General features: G+C 39.7%; 1 protein-coding gene across 1 annotated transcript; it reads left to right on the forward strand.

The window, feature by feature from the left end:
- Positions 1 to 17,628: 17,628 nt before the first annotated feature.
- Positions 17,629 to 21,290, forward strand: fas (Fas cell surface death receptor; the record flags this gene model as incomplete). Its single annotated transcript, XM_051429340.1, has 7 exons — positions 17,629 to 17,806; positions 18,499 to 18,616; positions 18,798 to 18,871; positions 18,993 to 19,091; positions 19,284 to 19,318; positions 20,051 to 20,069; positions 20,692 to 21,290. Coding segments are annotated over 7 exons (798 nt in total), but the record flags the coding sequence as incomplete, so codon positions are not given.
- Between the last annotated feature and the right edge of the window lie 1,194 nt (positions 21,291 to 22,484).

Here is a 22,484-nt window from a genome sequence, read left to right on the forward strand (position 1 = left end):
TTTGTTTTTGCAGCGGGTACGGCCTTCTGTAGCTCATGTGTCAAACTACTGTGAAGGAGAAAAAAAAAAAAAAAACCAACACCAAAATATAGAGATTTAAGCATAGTATTATGACCAAATGAGGGGGTGGGGGAGTGTGTGTGGGGGGGGTCAGTCTGGCCTACAAAGAGAAGATAAACCCAAGCTGGTAACCCCATTTCCCTTCCATCTGTTGGTAGCAGTTGTAGAGCATGGCTGCACTCACCAGGACCTGGCAACCCATCCCCCAAGCCCTCTTTCTCTGGCTGACTGCACAGCTGTGTTGCGTTTGGATTAGGCCAAGAATAAAACAGGAAGTAGAAATTAAACAAAAGCTTAAACACACACACACACACACACACACACACACACACACACACACACACTCTCATACAGGCAGTGTAAGTTACCAAAGACTCTGCAGCAACAAGAGTGACAGCCTGTGGAAAGTGCACACACCCACACATATAGACTATTGCACACAAATATACTACAGTATGAACAAAGTCATACTCTGCCTCCCACAGACTCACATAAGCCCAGGCAGGACCACAGGCGTATCATTTCTCTGTGCCCACACTCATGCTCACACATATGGTCTTTTTACATGCTAAGTGCCTCTCTGCCTCTCCTCCCCTCTTCATGGTGGTCTGCTGTGGCGGCTGATGAGGAAAACTAGCAAACACGCTCAATCAGTCTTGGAGCATGCCAGCGTAATGATGCTAATAAGGGAGTGTTTTGGTTATGGGATGACGCGCAAACGTTATATTCGTAACAAAAATGACCGCGAGTGAGATAAAGACAACATAAGTTGGTCTGGTTACTTATGTTTTCACCCTGATTAATAGTACAGAGATGTAGAAACACTACATTTCTTGCAGATTATTTCAAATAATCCACTACGATAAAGCAGCTTTTCTTTAAAGGAGATTAAGATGAATATTAAAATAGTTTTTTTTCAACATATTATTGAACATATCATTTTTAATAATTTTTGAAATCTTGATTAATCCCTTTTAGGTCGAACTGCATGATGGTCATTATGGATCACATAAAAAAAATTATAATCTACCTATAAAAGAACCATCCGAACAGCAGTAAAACCTCAAGAAGAATAACTTTGGTGTTGAATGTTGTCACTCATCTAACATTTTAGATCTTAAGAGTGTGAGTATTGTCTCTGCTGTGAACTTTCAGCAAATCCTCTGTGCGGTTTCTCCTTTTGTATGAATGCACTGAAATAGCCCGGCGATAGCACACAGGAACTACGTTCAATGAGGAAGTGGAATTGGGAAGAAGAAGGGAGATGTTTGGAAACCCGTAGCTGTACTGGAGCGGCACAGAGTTAGTTTAGCTGGCAAGGTGCATCTGATGGAAATCCATTAAAGTGCTTCTCGTCACGACTTGGACCGACTGTTAATGAATATACGGTAAATGTTTTTCAGATGTTATTTTTACTGTCAAGACCTGAGTCACCTAATGAGTCACATGAACTCTGTTGCTGTGTGAGTTTTTGTTGACATGGATATGCCAGCATGCTTGTCAGTCTGTGTGTGTGTGTGTTTATGTGTGTCTTCATGAATAAGAGAAGCACATGGAAACACTTACTGTATTGCTGTCGCCACTGACCCCTCCCCTTCCTACACACACACAAACACACACACGTACTTATTCTCTCTATTTGATCAATGAAGAGCATGTGTGTCCATTGTTCTGAATAATCCTCAACATGCATTGCCAGAGGCAAAAACCATGGACAGACACATATCAGCCATTTACCACAGAAGCATGTCGGCATATTTTACCATAGGGTACATACATACATACATACAGTACATACATACATACAGTACATACAGCCAGCACACACACACTCACACACACATTTCTAAAACAGGAACTTGTGTTATACTTTGCTCTCTGTGAAACGTGCTCCTGCTGCAGGGCTTTTATGTGTATGAATCTGCGTGCATGTGAAAACGTACGTTTATGCACCAGATTCTGTGCATTTATCAGACTTTACTTTGACAGGCTCTGTTCTCACCTGACTTTTACCCTGAAATCTTAGAGCGGGTGTAATCCTTCCCCCGTGCCTCCTCCTCATCCTCACTCTTTTCCCTCTCTCCATCTAGTGTCATCAGGAGGGTAATATGAGGCATATGGCTTCTGATGACAGTCTCTAATCCTCACGCTGATGACTGATAGTCACCCGCGCACTCCTCATCCCCATCTCATCCTTATATACCAAGAACAAGGGAGGGAGACGCAAGCGTGTCGGCTGATACTCCTTGCTCAGCCTCCGCGTCCCTCCACTCTCTGTCTCTCCCAGCTGAGAGTCATTATCTGAAATGACTGATGTGAGAACGGCTGATGGACAAGACCGATATTAGTGTTTGTGCTGGAGAGTGAAAGTTAGAAATGGTGCTGCAGACTTTCAGAGTTTCAGAGAAGAGGAATTGCTTCAGGGTTTTACAGTGCATGAGATGCATAATAAAAAGGCATATACTGTAAGACTTGAGAGCTTGTTGAGGATAGACACGCTTGAGCTCTGGTAACTTTAAAAGGGATTGTTTCTGTTCGTTATCACTGCAGTGACTCAATTGGAGGAGACTGTGACGCTCCTTGAATGAAACATAAATTCCAAATTTCCATCATGTTTTCTGCATAGTTCACCACCATTTGAGGTGTGACTTGCACTAATATATTAATGGAACAATAATGGGATAGAAACACGCAATAATTTGAATTTTATTTTGCTATAAATTTGCCTAAACTTGCACATTTGGAGCGAAACATTCCTTAAAGGTCCAGTGTGTAACATTTAGGAGGATCCATTGGCAGAAATGGAATAAAATATTCATAGGTTGTTTTCAATTGTGTATAATCACCTGAATATTGGAATCATTGTATTTCTGTGACCTTAAAATGAGCCTTTTATATCAACAGATGCCACAGGTCGAAGTCAAGAATGAACTCCTAAAAGTCATAAATCAGCAAAGTGACCGAGTAATACGGGACAATATCTATCGAAAGTTTGCTGGCATCAGCTAATATTAGCCACCATAAGCTACAGCTCATACCAGAGCAAGTAATAGTGCAGCAGCAAAAACTGCAGAGTGTACTGGATTGAGCAATCGACCTTTTATTGCTTATGAGTTCAACTTTTCATTCGTAACAGGAAGAATGTGTTAATTATTTTCTCAGTTTGTAATACACCAAAGCCGTCAGTTTGCACAGATATGATGCAAAAAGGAAGACTTACAAACCTGACACTCTTTTTACTTCTCTAATAGTAAAAAAAAAAAGAGGCCTGTTGATTCTGGCCATATTCTCTGTGTTTAGTTTACGTTCAGACTATTTATTTGGCTGTTGTTGAAAGAAACATCCTCTCCACATACACACACATCAGGAGCAGTTTGGGTTGAGTGTCTTGCTCAAGGACACTTAAAGGATTAGTTTGAGACTTTGAGAAATACGCTTCTTCGCATTCTTGCAGAGAATTAGAGAAAGAGATATCACTCTCATGTCTGTCTGTTAAATATGGAGACCATTAGCTTAGCTTAACGTAAAGACTGGAGGCAAGGGGAAACGGCAAGCCTTGCTCCGTCCAAAGTTGGAAAAAATTAACACATTTAAAGCTCACTAAGTAACATGTTGTATCTTGTTTATTAATCCGTACAAAAAGAAATGGAAGGCTGCATTTTTAGGGAGGTTATGAGCCCAACTGTTTCTTGGCCGTGCGCAGTGACTTTCTGAAGTTTTCAGTGACAACAAGACCGGACGGAGCCAGGCTGGCCGTTTCTCCGTGTCCAGTCTTTATGCTAAACTAAGATAACAAGCAAAGCGCATAAGCATATTTCCCAAAATCTCAAACTATTCCTTTAAATATGTCAAGAAGAAAATAAAAATGTTTGAACCACCAATGGTCGGCACACTGGACAGCCTAAGATAGTACGTCAGTTTCCTCAGAGGAGAATATCAAAGGCTGTTTTTCAGAGCATCTTTTACAACAGCAAACATTTTTGGGTGAGTACGTCTTGTGTAAACCAACAGGTCTGTTTTTCTAATCTGTTCCGCCGTATGGTATGCATTTATTTAAACTTTCTTTCTTGTCTGCAGATGTTTATGGGCTATTTTCACTGCATTGGAAGAAACCTCTGGAGAAGAGGTATGCAATGGAAATTTCTGCTGTGTGTATGTACATACTTGTACAAACAAGTGACATACTTTCTGGAGGCCTTGTGGATGTCAGTCACGGGGGTGGGTAAGCATGGTCCATCCTCTCATTTAAAGCCTGCCAGTCAGCCAGCCACTCAACCAGCCCTGGAACCAGCCAGCCAGAGCTTTTTAAAGGGGCCTGTGATTTGACAGAATCCCGTGGGGGGAGACAGGGGGGGGAGGGATTAGGATTAGCAGCTGTTTCCCCTCAAACACTGGAGAAGATACGCTATAGCTACACCACGCTGATGGCAAATTAATAGATGAATAGAACATGCGTGCATCGACTCAGATAATGTGCTAAAGCTCCCCCGTTTCATAAATAGCGAGGAAGGTGTCCTTTTCTTGAACCCGGCTGTGTGGATCTCTTGTCACACACATATTGAGTAGCAGGGAGGGAAGCAAAGGCATATTGCGGCCGTGAGAAAGGTTTAAAACATCATCACTTTAATCTGGGAGCACAAAGCCAGCTACAGATTATGCTTCTGCCTCTCAAGCGATTCTGCTGCAGATCCGGTTTAGATGACCCCCGCTAACACCCTCAGAGACAGGGGCTTTTAACCCCAAACAAACACTGATAGCAAGCAGCTATCAAATGAGAACACACACACACACACACACACACACACACACACACACACACACACACACACACACACACACACACACATAGTATCCACATCCATGGCATGCACATCAACAGTACCCACCCACAGCATCCAAAAACACATACATGAGGGCACACACACAAAACACACACACACACACTGAGGACACCGTAGCACATGCTCACAGCTGCAGACAATAACAGATAAACACACAGGCTTATGTCGGTTCCACTTGCATCCATTTCAGGCTATTAAGCAAGACACGAAAAGCCCAAACTGTTGCGTAGCTAACAGGTTTTGAGGTAAAAATGACACAATTGCTGGTGTGAAGAGACAGCACACAATGTGGCCCATCCCCTAAGACCGTCACACAGACCACCTAAAGTGAGGATGGCACTGCTGTGATGCCGTCAAGAGTTACGAGCAAAATGAAGGGGCACAAATGCACATGTGAAAGGTTAAACAGATGCCTAACTCCTCTGCTGCTGACCCTGCAGGCCTGTATTACCTGTATTAAAGGAGCTCAGGCACCCTGACGTAACACACATGCTGATTTTTTTCTCACTCTCTTTTAAACTGGAGCACCAACCACACAATTAGCTCCCTGTGAGTTAATGACTAGTCTTCTCTATCGCTCATAAAACCCACAGAAGGCCACATTGAACGCAGAAAGAACTCAATTCTACCCCTGTCTGGCATTTCGTGCATATCAGTCCAAATATTGTACTATTTAAGCTCACAAGATCGACATATTCTGTATAATTTACAATATTTTCTTTAAAAAAGGGGGGAAAAAAGCTAGCATATTTAATATTTTATTGGAAATATGCATTATTTAAAGCTATCTACATTGAGCTCGAACTTAACCTTTGCTAAAGAGACAGACACAGAGCAAACGGAAATGGAAAGAGGGAGAAAACGAGATACAGGAGAGAAAAAGGATATAAAAGAGGAGCAAATTCGGCAGCGGTTCGCCACAATACACTTGAGACCTGAAGGATGAGTCAGAGAGGACATGGCCATGTCAAAGAAAATTGAGAAAGCAAAAGACAAAAGAAGGAAGGAGGAATTTTCAAGCACAAGTAGCATTCTGTTTGAACTCAGCCCTTGATTTTGAACTTGGAGAATAAGATCATAACATTATCATCATATCTCAGTCAGCCTCTTCAACTCACCAGAGCTCATAGAACAGTCATTCTCTGGCGTGACAAGGCTGTGTGTGGGTATTTATTTATTTTTATTTGTGGCAGTTTTTGCCCAACACTTCAATGAGAGCCTCAAACTAATTGGTCTCACCCCCACTCCACTTTAGCCATTTGTGTCTATACGTAAAGCAGATCTGGCAGATTTTTTTTTACAATTGCAAAGCTCAAACCGCATGGAAAATGTCCACACCCTTAAACAACGGTTATGTGCGTGTGTGTATGTGTGTGAAAGAGAGAGAGAAAGAGGTAAAGAGAATGAGAGCACACCCTGATGTTTCCTGTCTCCAAATAAAGACTGATGGCTTGTGTGTGTGAGTGCGTGTGTGTGTGTGTGCTTGTGTGTGTGCTTGCGTGCTTGTGTGCGTGCGTCTGTGTGTGTGTGTGTTTGGATACCTACAAGTGCAAACCTTAATTTTTGGCATCACACACTTGACATAAAAAACCTGCCGCGCTGATATATTTCAATAAATGTCGGTGCATACACGGTGGATGCACGCTCACGCACACCATCTCACACACACCACCTGTGACATCGCCACTCCCATGCTTGGTGGGATGATGTTTCTGTTTGCACTCCAGTTCAAGTCCGATAAACCAGGACCAAGACAACACACCTTAAAGCCGCTGTGTGTTTGTTCTGCAACACACAAAGCCAGATTTGATCAGATTTAATAAAAAGCAGCACATGCAGAGAGAAGGTGCACAGTATCTGCTCTCATCTCTGTTATGTCTTATGTGTCCTGATGCAATAGCGGAGACGTAAACACGCCATTTGTGTGTCACAATAAACCCAACATCATGATCATTCTGAATGATTTCAACCATGACTTCCATCAGATAGAAAATGACAAAGTGCTGAGGTTTCATGTCTGCTCACTTCCTCTGTGATTTCTAGAGAGAGAGAGAGAGAGAGAGAGAGAGAGAGAGAGACAGAGATAGTGTGTGTCCATGCATGTGTGTGTGAGAGAGAGAGAGAGAGAGAGAGAGAGACTGAGAAAGAGAGACCTATCTGTACTTGAACACTCACCACTACCACAAATAAGTGAGTGTGATTCATCACTTCCTTCCTATTAAGCATGAACAGTGCAAGAGCAGAGGGTGTAAACCAAACGCTTCAGTTCAGAGCACCAGGCTCTCCACCCGAGTGTGCATGGACTGTATGTACAGTGTGTGTGTGTGCATGTTTGCCCCTATACACCTGCATGTCTCCATCACATACAAACCACTGATTTCTTATTGAGGTAAAGAGCATTTAGTATGTAGTAAGTCATCTTTTAAGCTTCTGTGCGTGTGTGTGTGTGTGTGTGTGTGTGTGTGTGTACATGCAGTATGTATTGTGCGTCGGAGACCCTCCAAAAAGTTCTCCTCTCGACCTCTGGTGCCATCTGCCAGTGACAGGGCAGAAATGCAAATCAGATAATACACCACGCTCGCTCCCTCCATTAGAGCAGCCTACAGAAATAAACTAGGTCAGACAGACCAGCAGCCAGCTGTGTGTGTGTGTGTGTGTGTGTGTGTGTGTGTGTGTGTGTGTGTGTGTGTGTGTGTGTGTGAATAAGGCACATGCGCCTCTCTTTGTGTGGGGAGACAGCTATACGTGTGTGTGTGTGGGGGATGGGTTTCGAGTTAGCATTGAGGGTTCATAATATCCTTACTTGTGATGTACTTCACTCAGCACTCCTTCAAAGATTTCAGACAGAGAAGGCACTTCTAGGCTGTGTGACATGGCAAAGGAGCTGGGTGACAAATAAAGGCTCTTATCTGAGGCTGAAATTAGCCACAGCCAGAGCGCAACTGATAGGGAGCGTATTAAACTCTCGAAAATGAACCACCCGGGAGGGTGATGCAACGCAGAGGCAACGCTGGCGTAATGCAGACAGATGCGTCCTCCTCTCTCATATCGCTGCGACGCCTCTGAATTATGAATGAGGCCCCGTGCACCTCTTCAATGCAAAAAGCATTCTTCTCTTCATGCTCACAATATACTGTTTGTTTTCATTAATGCCTCGCACTCAAAACGCAGCCTTCCATCCTCATTGTTGGTTGTGTTAAAAAAATCTTAAATAAAAGGGTCGCAGAGTAGCTGAGGGGTGTTGTTCAAATCCTCTTTGTCTGAGGACAGTGCACGAAAGCAGATGGCATATAGGTGCTGATCTGGGACAATTAGATTGCTTGTGTTGCTTTTGAGGAGCTGAACTGATTTATGTTTTAAAAGGATACAGCAACTTTTTGGCAAATACAGTATCTGAATGATTAGGTCAAACCTTAAGTTCTGTGCCCCTTTATGTTGGGTTGATTCTGCAGCACGGTGTGTAGGTTTGTATTACTTGAGAAATTCATGCTGCACGTAAATCAGAGTTGATTTATTATTATTATTTAAGACTTTGTATGCCTTTGGTACTTTCATAAATAAACAGTAATGCCTATCACTAGATTTAATCTGCTATTGTCAGTAAATAAATCCGGATTCCAAACAGGCTTCTTTTACTCATTCTATGTGATAAACATGGAGCAATATGAGCTGAATAATAAATGACTGCATGCCTTTCAGAATCATTTCAAACGTGGGCCTTCTATTTATAGACGCTCAAACATTTCCTTCTCCAGCTAACTTTCTCTGTTTTCTTTCTTCCTCCAACTGATTTCAGGCACAGATTGTAAATTCGGTCACAAGGGAGGGTCAATGATTCTCATTTCCTGCAGTTTGGTCCTCTTTAACCAAATGACTTTCCACTCCCTGAATTCCCTGTAGTTCCTCTGAGATATCTGCAGCCGCTTGTGTGTGTGTGCGCGCATGTGTGTGTGTGTGTTAGTATGTATGAATCTGTGTGTACTTACACCAGTTCATAATGTGCATGCGTGCAGTGTGGCATGTGTCTATAGGCATGTGAGCGTGATGCATGAAGTTAAACCAAAAGGTGACATGAGATGAAAAGGTTAATATTTTCCAGGCTGGTGGGTGGGAGGTGATAGCTCTGTGTGTTCATGTGTGAGAGCACTGTGTGTGTCTTTGTGTCTTTGATTACACATTTATGTGTATTTTCTGTGTGGGTGAATCAGAAAAGTTTCAAGTAAAATGCTACCATGTTCTCAGAATAGTGGATCCATTTCACTGAAGTGAATATGCGACGTGAGATTTATTGGTTTATCTGTTTGTTAGAATGTCTGAAAAAGTTGTCAAATCTCAAAAAAGATTTCAAATTTGTTGCACTGAACCAAAAACTCTTATTTTGTGGATCAAATTTTTAAAAGGATTTCTGATCACTACTATCAAGAGAGACTGTTTTAAAAATGTTCACTAATTTCTCATGAACTTTTAGCCCCTAACTTGAACAGACAGAAATATGATGCATGTATCTTCTGATTGTCTTCACTGTCCTTTGATTCCAATCCAGATGTAAACTTTCTAAAAAAAAATTCTGTGATTAAAAGTAACAAAGTGAAAGGATTGCGCAGTTATGTGCTCGCTGAAAGTTAAACTATGTAGATCATCGTTCTGTACACCCACAGTCCAAAAGGAACTGAAAGCTTCATCTCAGCCACCCTTCATGTTCCAAATGTGTGCAGCTGAACTGAGCTTAGACTGGATGTTGTTAAACACTGTTATATTAGTAATATAATATAAAATAATATAATATAAATGTTGAACTTGAACTGAAGTTGAACTTTCAATGTTTGGTATGTTTTTGTCCCATTTCCATTTGTACTGCTACCACTTGAAGGAGCAGAAGCCAGGGGTTTTAGCCATTTATCCATTATGTTTCAGCTAAGTATTTCAACCATTTATCCATTACTTCTTTATCTATTTCAGATTGAATACATTATTCACAACTAACTATTTAGTCATTACTTTAAGCTGAAAGTTCAAACCATTATCCTCTACTTTAAGCTAACCATTTCAACCTTTAATCCATTATTTATAGTTACCTATTAGGTATTTAGTCATTACTGCTAACTAACTGTTTCAACTGTTATCTATTAGCTTCTTATAGCTAATTTTTTCAACATTTAATTACTTTATACTATTTGTAATTTTACTGAACTCGTCTGCTTGCTTGATAGACCATAGTTATAGTTATTAGTTTACACACTCTCTCAATTGCAACACAAATGAATTGCCCCTTTCCACGGCCTTACCACGTACTCCCTGACAACTGCAGAAGTATACCTTAGTAAAAATACCCTGGTTGGGAATTTCTGATGTAGATCACAGTTTACACAAGGTTTAGAGACACCCTGAGGACCACAGGCGTATAACACGTTCACATATACTGCTCTCAGAAATGAGAGAAGGGTCATCCCACAGAACAGAATGAGAAAATGTTTTTTCATGCAATGGTTTGGACAAAGGACAATGACTGGAGTGGACCCACTCTGAGGACAGGTAAAGGACAGGACAGGCAGGACTGGAATCAGTTTGGCCTGGCCTACAGGCTCAGCTCTGCTCTGTTTTGATTAAGTCCCTAACCGGATTTTTCCTATACCAATAGTCCCAATAAATCCATCTCCATGGGATATTCAACCGGCATTATTCTTGTCTTTCCTCTGTGCTGGAGAAAAGCGCTCGGCACAGTTTGGAACAAGACATCCAATCTGCACTCCTCTCCATTGTCTTCCCCACCAGACAGCCCAGTGAATGAATGCTCTCGGCCAAATCCCCCTTCCATGTGCAGACACAGACTCCCTTGCCCACAGATACGCTCAGCTCTAATTAGGCAGACCGCTGGACGTGTTGCGGGAGGAAATCTCTCTGCACAGACATATCGTCTAGTGGCAGCTTTACAGATTTACGTCTTTTCATCTAGTTTGTGTGCATGTATGTAAGCTGGTGCCGAGGGAGACAAACACGGGGAGATACTGTAGTTGTTTTTTGACGATTTAAAGATGAGCACAGTCCTTACTTTTAATATATGGCACTCAAAGAGATGTGGGACATAGTGTGTGAATGTGTGTGTCCGTGCTGCAACATGTTGCAGGGCTTTGCACAGCCACGCCGTTCATGCAGCTACAGAGTGTACAGTATGCTTCAGATCTACAGAACTTGCTGAGCATTCCCCTGAGATCTGCGTCATCAGCACAGAGGTTATTTCCTGTAGTTTAAGAGCAGCATGACTCTCTTCCTGTTCTGTGTGTGTGAAGCCCCCCCCCCACCACCACTCCCAGTTTACTCTATACTGGACACAGATTACAAGGCAGACAAGCAGTTAGTAATAGATGTTTTAGCCTCACATTAGTTATTTCCTCTTTCACTCTTTAATGCATTCAAGATATCCCAAATGAAGATATCCCTGCCTGAGTTATTATCACCTAATACCACGGTTTCAGCGTCTGAACGGGAGCACTGAATGCAAAAGCTGTGACGCTTGTCAGCCTGGTACTTTTTAAGGTGAATGTTTCAAATGTTCACTTCAAGACGGAAAAAGTGAAAAATTGTCACGGTGGTTATGTTTAAATGTCAAAGTCGCAGCAGTATAGCTACTCTGAATTGAAAGAGCAAAGGTGATCCCTTTGGAAATATAGTTTTCACATTCACTCTCAGTGCATTCATGGATTATGATTACTACCTGTAGACCTGAAAGCTTTGGCTCTGTAAAGAAGTGCTATAGCTCAAGTTAGAGAAGAAGCTCAACCTCGAGGAAGTAAATATGAAATATGCAGAACTACTCCACAACATGCATGGAATTTTAAATTAACAAATGTATAGTGTACTTTAGGGGAACTGGTAATAATATGCATGCAATACATTTTCTGGAAAAAACTTGTTGCCTTTCTTGCTGTTTTTAGTTTTTAAGTTAATACTGTTGTGACCCAATTTCCCCCCGAAAAGTGCATTGTGACTATAGTTAACTACATCTATGAAACACACTGCAGTACAGCATTAATGAACTTCAGCATACAGACACAATCACAGCCACTGAAGTCTCCTCTCTTTCTTTTTTGGTACTTCTTTTACCCAAAGAGAAGAGCTGTTACCTACTGCTTCCCCGACTCATCTCCTCCCTCTTCTTTTGTGTCCCCGGGGAGGCTTTGCAACACGGTCCCTTCCAGCAGCTTCCTCCTAACAACAAAAACATTGTTTTATTCTATTTTATTTTTCCTCCCCTCCATCTCAGTGGAGCTATTACTCTGCCTTATTCTGCATATGACCTGGGGGCGATGGGAGGCGGAACACACTGGCCGCGGATGATAATGTCTTTCCACACAGCTGAAATCTACGAGCTTCGCACTTCTCTAGTGGTGGTTTTGCAGCTATTTGTGGCAGTACAGCAGAATGGAGGAGAGTGGTGCTCTCACTGTGGCCTGTTGGTAACAGTTTTCTATGCTATTATTACATTAAGCATCAGCCCACTCAAAACAGAGGATGAGGCACCAAAAATACACACGCTTGTGCCAAGACGACCATGTCCAACTCATCCACTTATTTATCCTCAAAGCTGCGGGAGAAGGTCATCGGGGTTACATCCCACATTTGAATTCTATGAAGAGATTTTTATTTTTATTTTTTAAAGAGTTAAGTTAAAATTAACGACATCTGCAGAACCAAATGCAAATAAATGTGTAGTTTTGTCATTGATCCATAGGTTTGGCTATATATGACATATTAGAATATATTGAAATAGCTGTATGGCAGTGCTTTGAGCTAAATGCTAATGTCTGCAAGCTAACATGCTCTGAGTGTTAAACTGATGTTTAGCATTTATGATATTTACAATGTTCACAATCTTAGTTTAGCACGTTAGCACAAAACCCAACACACACACACACACACACACACACACACACACAACACACACACACACACACAATGGGATGATTGGGATAATTAGTTATGCACATATTTGCTTATAAACTTAGTAATATTAATTTTTGACCTGATGGTGGCACTCATTGAAAAGGAGAGGAAGTGATTACAAGCATCTTATGGCAATCTGTCTAACATTTGTGGGAACATTTCACCCAAAGGCACAAAAGTCAACTTGATGATGCATGGCGCCAGAAGAAAAAGTCAGAGAAATCGCCAAATTCAACAGCCTTCATCCTCCGGGGACCAAAAATATCTGTACAAAAGTTACAAAACATTTTGAGATATTTCAGTCCGAACCAGCGGTGGACTGACCGAAAGCCTGACACTGGCATCCATAGAGCCATAGTACTTAGTCTAAAAATATTAATTCATGTTTTACATCACACCTGTGTGTGTGCGTGTGTGTTCATTTTGCTCTCTAAGTGGGCCAAATGAGCAGGCAACAGACTGGTACAAATCCGACACTGGGACTCACTGGGACTACAAAGGGCTGAAATTTGATACACTTGCAAAAACAAACCAAATCCCACAGGAGTTCTCCTTCAAGTTAAGTTTTTATTCCCCAGCCAAATACTTTTTTCTTCACTTTTGTTCAAAGATAAATTTGCTGTTAACTACACTTGCCAAAGATCAAACAAATGTGGCGTTTTTTTGGGGTGTGGGGAGACATTAATTTGTTAGTAGTGCAGACAGAAAGGATTTCAGAAATGACTTGTATAGCATATTAAGGGCTTCATTAATTCACTCTACAACAACTTTATAAATCAAAGACTGAGTTTAAAACGGTATTGATTCATATGATATTATAAAAGTGTACTTTCACTCTACCTAACCTTTTATTTACTACAGTTGCAGGTATCCAGCTGTGCAGTGCTGTTCTGCATCACTTTCGTATTTATTTCCATTTGGGCTGATTTCCTGTTCAGGAACAGAGAGAACAGATATGAGTCAGTAAGTGGTTAAAAATGTTTTAATCTTCACTTTCACAAATCACCTTACTCTTACTGTCTGCAAGCCAGAAAGCATAGGTTCTGCTAACCCAAGGAATAAATGCCACACATAATTCAGCAGGTAATATAAATCATTGTTGGGTAAGATCATAAAGATGTTCCTCGGTTGATCCCCCGTGGGAGAAATAAAGTAATTAGTAAGTTTGGCTCAGCAGCACAGAGAAATGTAGTGCAAATAGTAGAGAAAAGTAAAAATACAATAAAAATGTAATAATGATATAATTAAAAATGTAAAAAACTATAATGAAAATATATACCCTATATGCAATATGCCATAAAGTGGAATATGGTGTGCAAACATTTTTTTAAACAGTATAACTGTCAATTGTAACAAGGTGAGTTTGTGCAAAAAGAGTTGAAAAGTAGTTTCTGTTGTGTACTTTGTGGTGTGGATTGCAGTTATCAGATTATATCACATTCATTATTTATCAGTGATATTTCAGTATTCTGACGGATCAAGACTGTCAAGGTATACTGTATTATTTTGTTGACCCTCATCAGCAGGAGCCACGGCTCTATAGCAGCCATCACACCAAAAAAAGAGCAATAACGCCTTCTAGTGGAATAGTTTGAGTCACACATGAGGGAAGGCATCTGCAAACCATACTACTTCATTATCATCTTCTATAGCAAATTACAATTGTAGAGTTGTCTTTTCTGTATAATGTATTAATTCTGTTTGTTTCTTTCTTTCCATGAATGGACTTTCCTTTTATTGTATTTTTTTTTCCATAGAGAGAGCTTTATATTCCTATAAACCAAAGCCATTGAGGGCACAGACGTCACATGTTTTAGCAACAAGGATGTTTTCCAAGCTGATTTCAATGCTTTTTAAACGTAAAATTTACTTATTTTAAGCAGGTAGAATAATACATAAACTATTGCTCCCCCAGAAGTACATGATAGAACTGAATAACTAGATTACTGGTTGAACTATAAGTCTGTGAGATGTGACAGGTGCATTGGGGAGGACTTGTGTGATGTCAGTATTTGTAAAATTCTAGGTACTATCCTGCTGTGGCAGAGTTGTGTAATGTGGGGCTTTCCAAAGCACAGTAACTGAACGGTTACACTGGCTACCATCTTGAGAGTCCTTAAGTTACATTCAATTGGGAACATATCTTACAGTACAACAAAAAAAACTATACTATAAGTGTATTTGTGTAATGTACAGTTTAATATTTGTATTAATTAATTAATTTGTAAGTTTTGACATAGTGAAGAAATGCACAATTCATTGTGGATTGTTAAAGAAGCCAATGAAGGAAGTGAGCTCACCAGCCAATGAGAGTGAGAGTAGGGTGGGGGCCGGTTTACTGTACACATTTCTCTAGGAGGTAACGATGATGGCAGCCGCTTCAGACAAGATGTGTTTTATCGCCGCTGTTTTGTTATTCCTTCTGGCATCAGGGTAAGTAAAGATACATAGATCATAAAGTTTGTGTCTTAGTCTGTTTAGTTGCACATTGATAGTGTTTGCGTGGTTTGGATCCATAATGTGATGGTACTATCGGCAGTGTGTATATACATATATGTAAGAGATGGTACTGGTTAGGTTTATAGGTAAAAGGTTGGGTTGAGGTTGAACATCATATAAGACTGTGACTGAGTACAGTCCTTACTTGTAAATCACATACTAAAGTACTGTTTATTAAGTCGAGTATGTAGTAGGGTTAGTGTTTTAGAGCTGGGTGGGGTTCTTGGGACACAAATCAATGGGTCCCTGAACTCACCACAACATCTCAGTTCAGACCTCTGATGTTAATTCCAACCGGTTGGAAGGAGAAACAAAGAGATACCGACATGATAAAGTAATCATTAATCCATCCACCAAGACATTTTCTTCCAGTTATTACGCAGGCGAAACCTACTTTCACTTTCCTTTTCTTCATTTTTTTTTTTTTTTCAGAAACTTTATTAAGTCAACAGGGTGCAATATCAACAAAACGCCGCCAGGGGGGTTACAACAATACAGAGGCAAGCTTTCATACAAAAACATTGTAAAGTGTACATAAATTCGAAAGTTTTGTGTATAGCTTAGAACTCGCTCAAGCAGGCGACCAATGGGCTATAAGAGGTTTTATACATCCAAAGAATTTCTATAGAATCCAGACCAGGCCTCTAATTGACACCTGCCTTTATTTATCAAAACATGTAGCTGCACCAGGCTACCTGAGTCTAATTGGGATGTTGCTTTTAAGTTTTACGGTATCTTGTCCTGGAATTTTTTATTTTAGCCCCTTGTACACCTGGGTGTGTATTTTGTTTGAAACTCAGCTGTTGGTAGGATAAACTGTATGATTATGACTGATAATGATCAAATGTCTTGTTACTGTGGTTCATAAATACATGCACAGTCCTGATTATTCTGGGGATCTCCCAGTTTCTCTTGGTTACCCTCCACTTGTTTCCGAGGTTTTCCTGCCACCATAATGCACACGCAACTGCAGCGACGTAACCTTGATGTCCACGCCAAATTCAAAGGATATGCTCAACTGTCTCAGCCTCATGACATAGATGTTTTCCTATAATGAAAAGTGTACAATTAGAAACCTGCTGTACTTTCACTTTAGTTTTACTGTGGCTTTCTTATCACCAGGGCCTTTTCTCCTGCCTCAGGCCAGTGTACAGATGGGACCTACAATCATAACGGGAAGAACTGTTGTCGGTGTGTGGTGCTGGTAAGTGTCAGGGTTTACATGTGAGTAGCTACAGAGAAATCAGTTTACAAGTTCTTTAATTTGGGCTGCTAGATAGCATTGGATAATATATTGTTTAATGTTCAACTGTGAATGATGTGATTTTCTGGATATCTTCAACTTTGTCTGCTTCTGTTCTTTGGGGGAAAAAAAATTCTGTCAAACGTGCTCTAGGTTTACAATTAATCTCACCAGATAAGTCTGTAAACCAATCAGCGGCAGAGTTTTGAGCAAAGGCAAAATTTTAAACACCAACTCGTATGTAAAAGACCTTACATTATAAAACCACCCTGTTAGCCACAAAAATACTATATCTTGTAATCAACCCTGGGACAAAATGGAGCTGTGGGCCTCAAGCTAGTTTGATTAAAATGTGATTGGAAGCAAATTCATAGCAAATTCATATGTAAGCATTATATTAACTGAGATATTTAAGATGCTAAAACAACATTTGAAACAAGGCCCTTTTAAATGACAAGGCCTCAAGAAAAGGTAAAACTACAGGTATTATGTGTGTACCATTTTAGGTTTTATTGTGCTTTAGGTCATATTACCAAACAAATCACCCCTAATTTGTTTGTGGTGGGTAAAGACAACTTTTGTGCAGTTGGACCCACTATCAGAACGTTGTGTTCTGTTTTTAAAGGTCCCGTGTGTAACGTTTAGGATCTTATGGCTGAAATGTAATATAATGTTCATAGGTATTAAAGGTTTTAATTAGTGTATAATCACCCAAAAATAAGTGTGTTTTGGTGACCTTAGAATGAGCGGGGAGGCCTTCTATGGAGGCCGCCATGTTGAACTGCCATGTTTCTACAGTTGCCCAGAACAGACAAACCAACATTGGCCCTAGATAGGGCCGTTGGCAGTTTTGCACCTTTAGCAGCCTCCGTAGTTTTTCCCTCGTGCTCGGAAGGGGAGGGTGAAACGAGTGAGTTTCCATCTGCACCTTGATGCCACTAAATCCTACACACTGGACCTTTCAACAAGACGCTGATAAATATGGACATTTTCAAACGATGTCCATGTGGGTGTGTGTATCATAGGCTGGCTCACACTGACTAAAATGTGTTCTTCTGCCTCTGGCTCTCGTGTCTCCATGCTGTAGGTTGGCGTGTGGTGAAGCACTGCAATACAAATCTACAACGTGGCGAATGCAAAGAATGTGAGGCTGAGACGTACAGCAGTTACCATAATGACCAGACGTCCTGTGAGCCCTGCACATCCTGCTCACACCCCAATGGTATCACAATGGACTTCACTGGTTCATTTATTTCCATTAAAAACAAAAAAAAATCCCAAAGACGAGGTTTCAGTGCAGTACAGCTTTTTTATGTGTTATTCTTATTATTCATCTACTTAAATCCCAGTAAGTTGAACATTGAACCAGCATGAACAAAACCAAGATCTTGAAACTGAAGCAAGCTAAATGGAATTCAGCCATCAGTAATTTTATATTTAAAAGCTGTGCAGTTCCTACTGTGACATGTCAAAATGAGGAGGAAACCATGCTACCTAACATACAAAGCATTTAAGATATACTACAACACTATAAGCTCCACATACCTGGACACATGTTATGAAATATTATTTTCTGATTTTCTAGATGAAACATTACGTGATTAAAAAATGATGGCCAGATTAATTGATAATGAAAATAATTGTTAGTTGCCGCCTCAATCACAATCAATTCCATGCAGTGAGATATATACCGATCAGAAAATAATAATCTAGAGCAATAATTCAGTTTATCTATGAAAATTCAGTACTCAGAGTCAATACCTTTTTTTAGAAAACAAAATGGAGTAAATCCTGGTAATACAACCATAATACGACCATAATATTAAACATTCTGCCTCTCAAAATGTGCATTTATGTACCGCAAATAACTACAGCTCCTCTAATGTCAGCGGTGTGGTTTTATTATCCTTTCAGCTAATCTAGAAGTTGTCGAACACTGCACTCCTGCCAGTGACGCAAAGTGTGGATGTAAAAAGGATCACTACTGTGTTACTGCCGAAGAAAGCTGTAAACTTTGCCACCCCTGTAAAACGTAAGTTCTTCAAATATCTGTACACTAGAAGATGTATGTGTATGTCTCCAAAACGGTGTCTCCAATTTATGGATTTGGCCTCATAGACTACCAGCAGAATTTAAAAAGAATGATAAAGATGTTTTAGTTATTTTTTGCTGTCACCATTCAGTTTTGTCACTTGCTTTTCTTTTGGTTCAAGATGTGACGGTCCTGAGAACATCAAAGAACCGTGTACAGGCCACAGTAATACAGTCTGCAAGGAAATACGTGAAGGTATGGTTTAGTTTCGCATGGCTGCCTTTGAATTAAATCATGACGGCTTCATGTAATATATTTTACAATAATTTCATCATTCTGTGTGTGCTAAAAACATGTCCATATATTTGTGTTCCAGGGGGAAATACAGGCAGAATTATTGCTGTTGTAATTATTCCAGTAGTAGCAGCAGCAGCGGTGATGGTTGGGGTGTTTATTTGGAAAAAGAGAACATTCAGTGAGTATTTCTACCACTATACAACTATAAGTAATGGGACCAACAGAGGGCACCAGAACCTCATGTGTTATGTGTGATATGTGATAGTACCTGTGGTTTGGTTCACATTTAAGTAACATTAAGATTGAATTGCCATTTCTGTAGGTTTTCACTAATGTTTGTGTATTCTTTTTTTGTAATTTATCTCAAAAGGCAGACAGAGGCAAGGCCAACTGCCAAATGATGTGGTAAGTTATTGGGATGCACAAACAAATAAAGTATCTATCTATCTATCTATCTATCTATCTATCTATCTATCTATCTATCTATCTATCTATCTATCTATCTATCTATCTATCTATCTATCTATCTATCTATCTATCTACAATATTAGGCAATATAAAGGCCAGTAAATAGGATGTGTGTTATATATATATTTAAATTATAGTTGATAAATTATTGGTCAGTAATAATAATAATAATTTATTTTGTGCCAAACATTTTAAAGCCTTTATTATGTTCAAAAGCCAAAGTATGTTTGCCAAAGTTTTTTGTATGTTTTTTTTTGTGTTAACAATAGTGATGTCTGTTAGATTTTGTTAAAACAGAGCTATGGAATAATAAATATTCCATCTTATATCTTATCAATAACTTTGTATACCTTTTATTATTAGCTATGCTCCTCTTTTAGTCAGTTTATAACTGACCAGCTGTAAAATGTTTGGCCTCCGTCCTGTTTTTCAGTTTTATCTAACCTCTTTTGTCACACTCGCACATATGCATGTATGATAAACGCTTTTCTGTCTCTCCTCTAATGTTGGCATAGCTGCCCCTTTCTGTAGGAGCTGCAGGTTAGTTGCCTGAAAGCGTTGGTGTCGTTGTTAGTGTGCTTGCTCTGTGTCAGTACTATTGTGTAAGCAGTTTTATCACTGTGGACTTGTAAATCGTTTATTAACATTCATTCTGCTTCTGTTCCTCAGGAGATGCAGCTTCTTTATGGTAAGAAAAGTCAGAGACCATGTGTTTAATTGATGCAATATTAGAGCTTGAATTGCTTTTTTCAACATATTTTGAGCTTGTCAGATGAAAAAACTGATCAATTGATAATCAGACTTAATTGACATTTTATATTTAGTCAGATATCAAGTTTATGTTAGCTGATTTCTGTTTGGGAGGGTTATATTTTATGTTATTTAGTCTATAACAATCAGTTGTGAGTCACATATCTTTCCAAAATGTTATTTTGTTGTCTTGTTAGCTGCAGTAACGCTGCCAAGGAGAAGTTAATTTAACGTTGCCCACTACAATATAAGTGATATGCTGATATATACCCAGTTATTATCTGTTACCTGTAAATTGAATTACAACAACCTGTACATCTATGCTTTTTTGCCATTTTTGTGGCAGCTTTCCTGTTACTATTTTTATGTAGTTATTTCTGTGGCACAGGAAGATGATTTCCCCATTTTTAAACCTGCCTATAATAAACCTCTGTTGTTTTTCTAACCGCTGCGACCACTGTAAATGTAACTGTAAATGCCCCTGCAGGTTCAGTAAAATCTTAATGTGTGTTGTACTTTGTTTCATTAATCCTCATTTTCCCTGTCTTTCACACTGTCAGATAAGGATCTCCAGCCTTACCTACCTGACATTGCAGAAGCGATGGGATGGAAGGATATGAAGTATGTAGCAATACGTAGCAAGATACCAATGACTGCTATTGAGTCCTGTCAACTGGACCACCCTCATGATAGTAAGGAGCAGACTGTCAAACTACTGATGATCTGGGTGGAGAAACAGGGCTCGGATGCAGCAAAGAACTTGCTTGAAATCCTACAAAGAAGTGGCAAAAGGAGAAAGGCCGAGAATGTGAAAGACATATTGAGTCGTGGTTAATAGATGAAAGCTTCCGGTTTGAATGTGTCTATTGTGAGCACTTTTTTAAAAATGTTTGCAGTGCTGTCTAATGTATGAATTGAACTGCTGAATTGTAAACGTGTGAGTTAAGATTTTTGAGGACTACAGCAATCTACAGAGGAAAGACACGGAGGAATCCACTACTGTCTGCTTCCCAGTGTATGAAATAATGGTGTGAGAGGTTTTTTTCAAACCCCAAATCCTGTGTTTACATAATGTTTGTGGAGATATGTGCCATTTTTTGTGATGAATTGCGTGTGCCATAGTTTATATATTGTGCAATAAATTTGTAAATAAGTGTCACATGGATTTTGGTTCCTTATGTATTATGAAATTGTTATTTGTCTAAATTTGTTTCATCTAATGCTGATGGACACCAGATTTTTCAGTTCAGCTGTTTCTAATATTCAAACGAGAATACCACAGTATATAACTATTGAGGCTTGTTGCAGTGACGTCTGACTGACTGTAACATCTTTAACATCTAAGTACTTAGAAATATCTATGTGTACTTTACCATGCTTTTATTTTGCTACGTAGTAACATTACTGCACCCCATAATTGTTATATTAATTAGTATAAGTAATACAGATAGACCTACCGACACATAATTCTTAAATCTCTTTCGATTTTTTGGGGGACACTGTAGTTAAACTTACTGAAAAGCCATCATCTGAAAATAAATTGTATACAAAATGACTTCCTTATGCCCAGGTACGTCTGCAGAATTGGTCTTACAATATTCGTACACTGATTGCTGGTTCCCAGTCTCAGTTCTTACTAATCTCTCTTCAGACATTGTATAAACTTGTTTTAGCTTCAAAATCAACTACCTGCCTCCTTGACCCCGTACCAGATTGATTGATTACTATAATGTTCCAGTACTGTAATACTTCAGACTACTTTAGAATACTGGCTTCCCTATCCATGTCAGATCATACACACCTCATAGTCAGACTCACTGGATTTAGACTCTGGGTATAAGCCTGCTATTGGCCATGCTGGGACCTCTCTCTCTCCTGGCATCTCTGTGCCCCATCCAGATGTTTGATCTGGATCATCGTCCCCCAGGAGATAACAGCTGTGCATGCCTCGTGTTTTTTTTTTCTTTCCAGTCCTCTTTGTGTGGTTAAGTTTCTACCTTTCTCAGCGACACCTGAAGTTGCTTAATGTCTTCCTTGACCCATATTCTTCTCATATGTTATACAATCTGCATGTATCTGTAATTGTAATCATCCTAATTTGGATGTACTGTGATTTCTTTGTCTATTACACAGAACATAACACACAGAACATCTGTTGCTGCTGATAAAGGGTTTTTTTTGGGGGGGGGATTTTTCCCTCAAGGGACATTTTTGTTCTGGTGTTGTATGGTGTTTTATTACCACTAGGGCTGCAATTACTTATAATTTTAATTACTCAATTAATTGTTTGATCTATAAAGTATCAGACAAATAGTTGAAAATAGTGTTGTGTATTTTGTTTCAGTTTATTTTA

This window comes from Dicentrarchus labrax, unplaced genomic scaffold (genome assembly GCF_905237075.1).
Source record: "Dicentrarchus labrax unplaced genomic scaffold, dlabrax2021, whole genome shotgun sequence".
NCBI classification, from domain to species: domain Eukaryota; kingdom Metazoa; phylum Chordata; class Actinopteri; family Moronidae; genus Dicentrarchus; species Dicentrarchus labrax.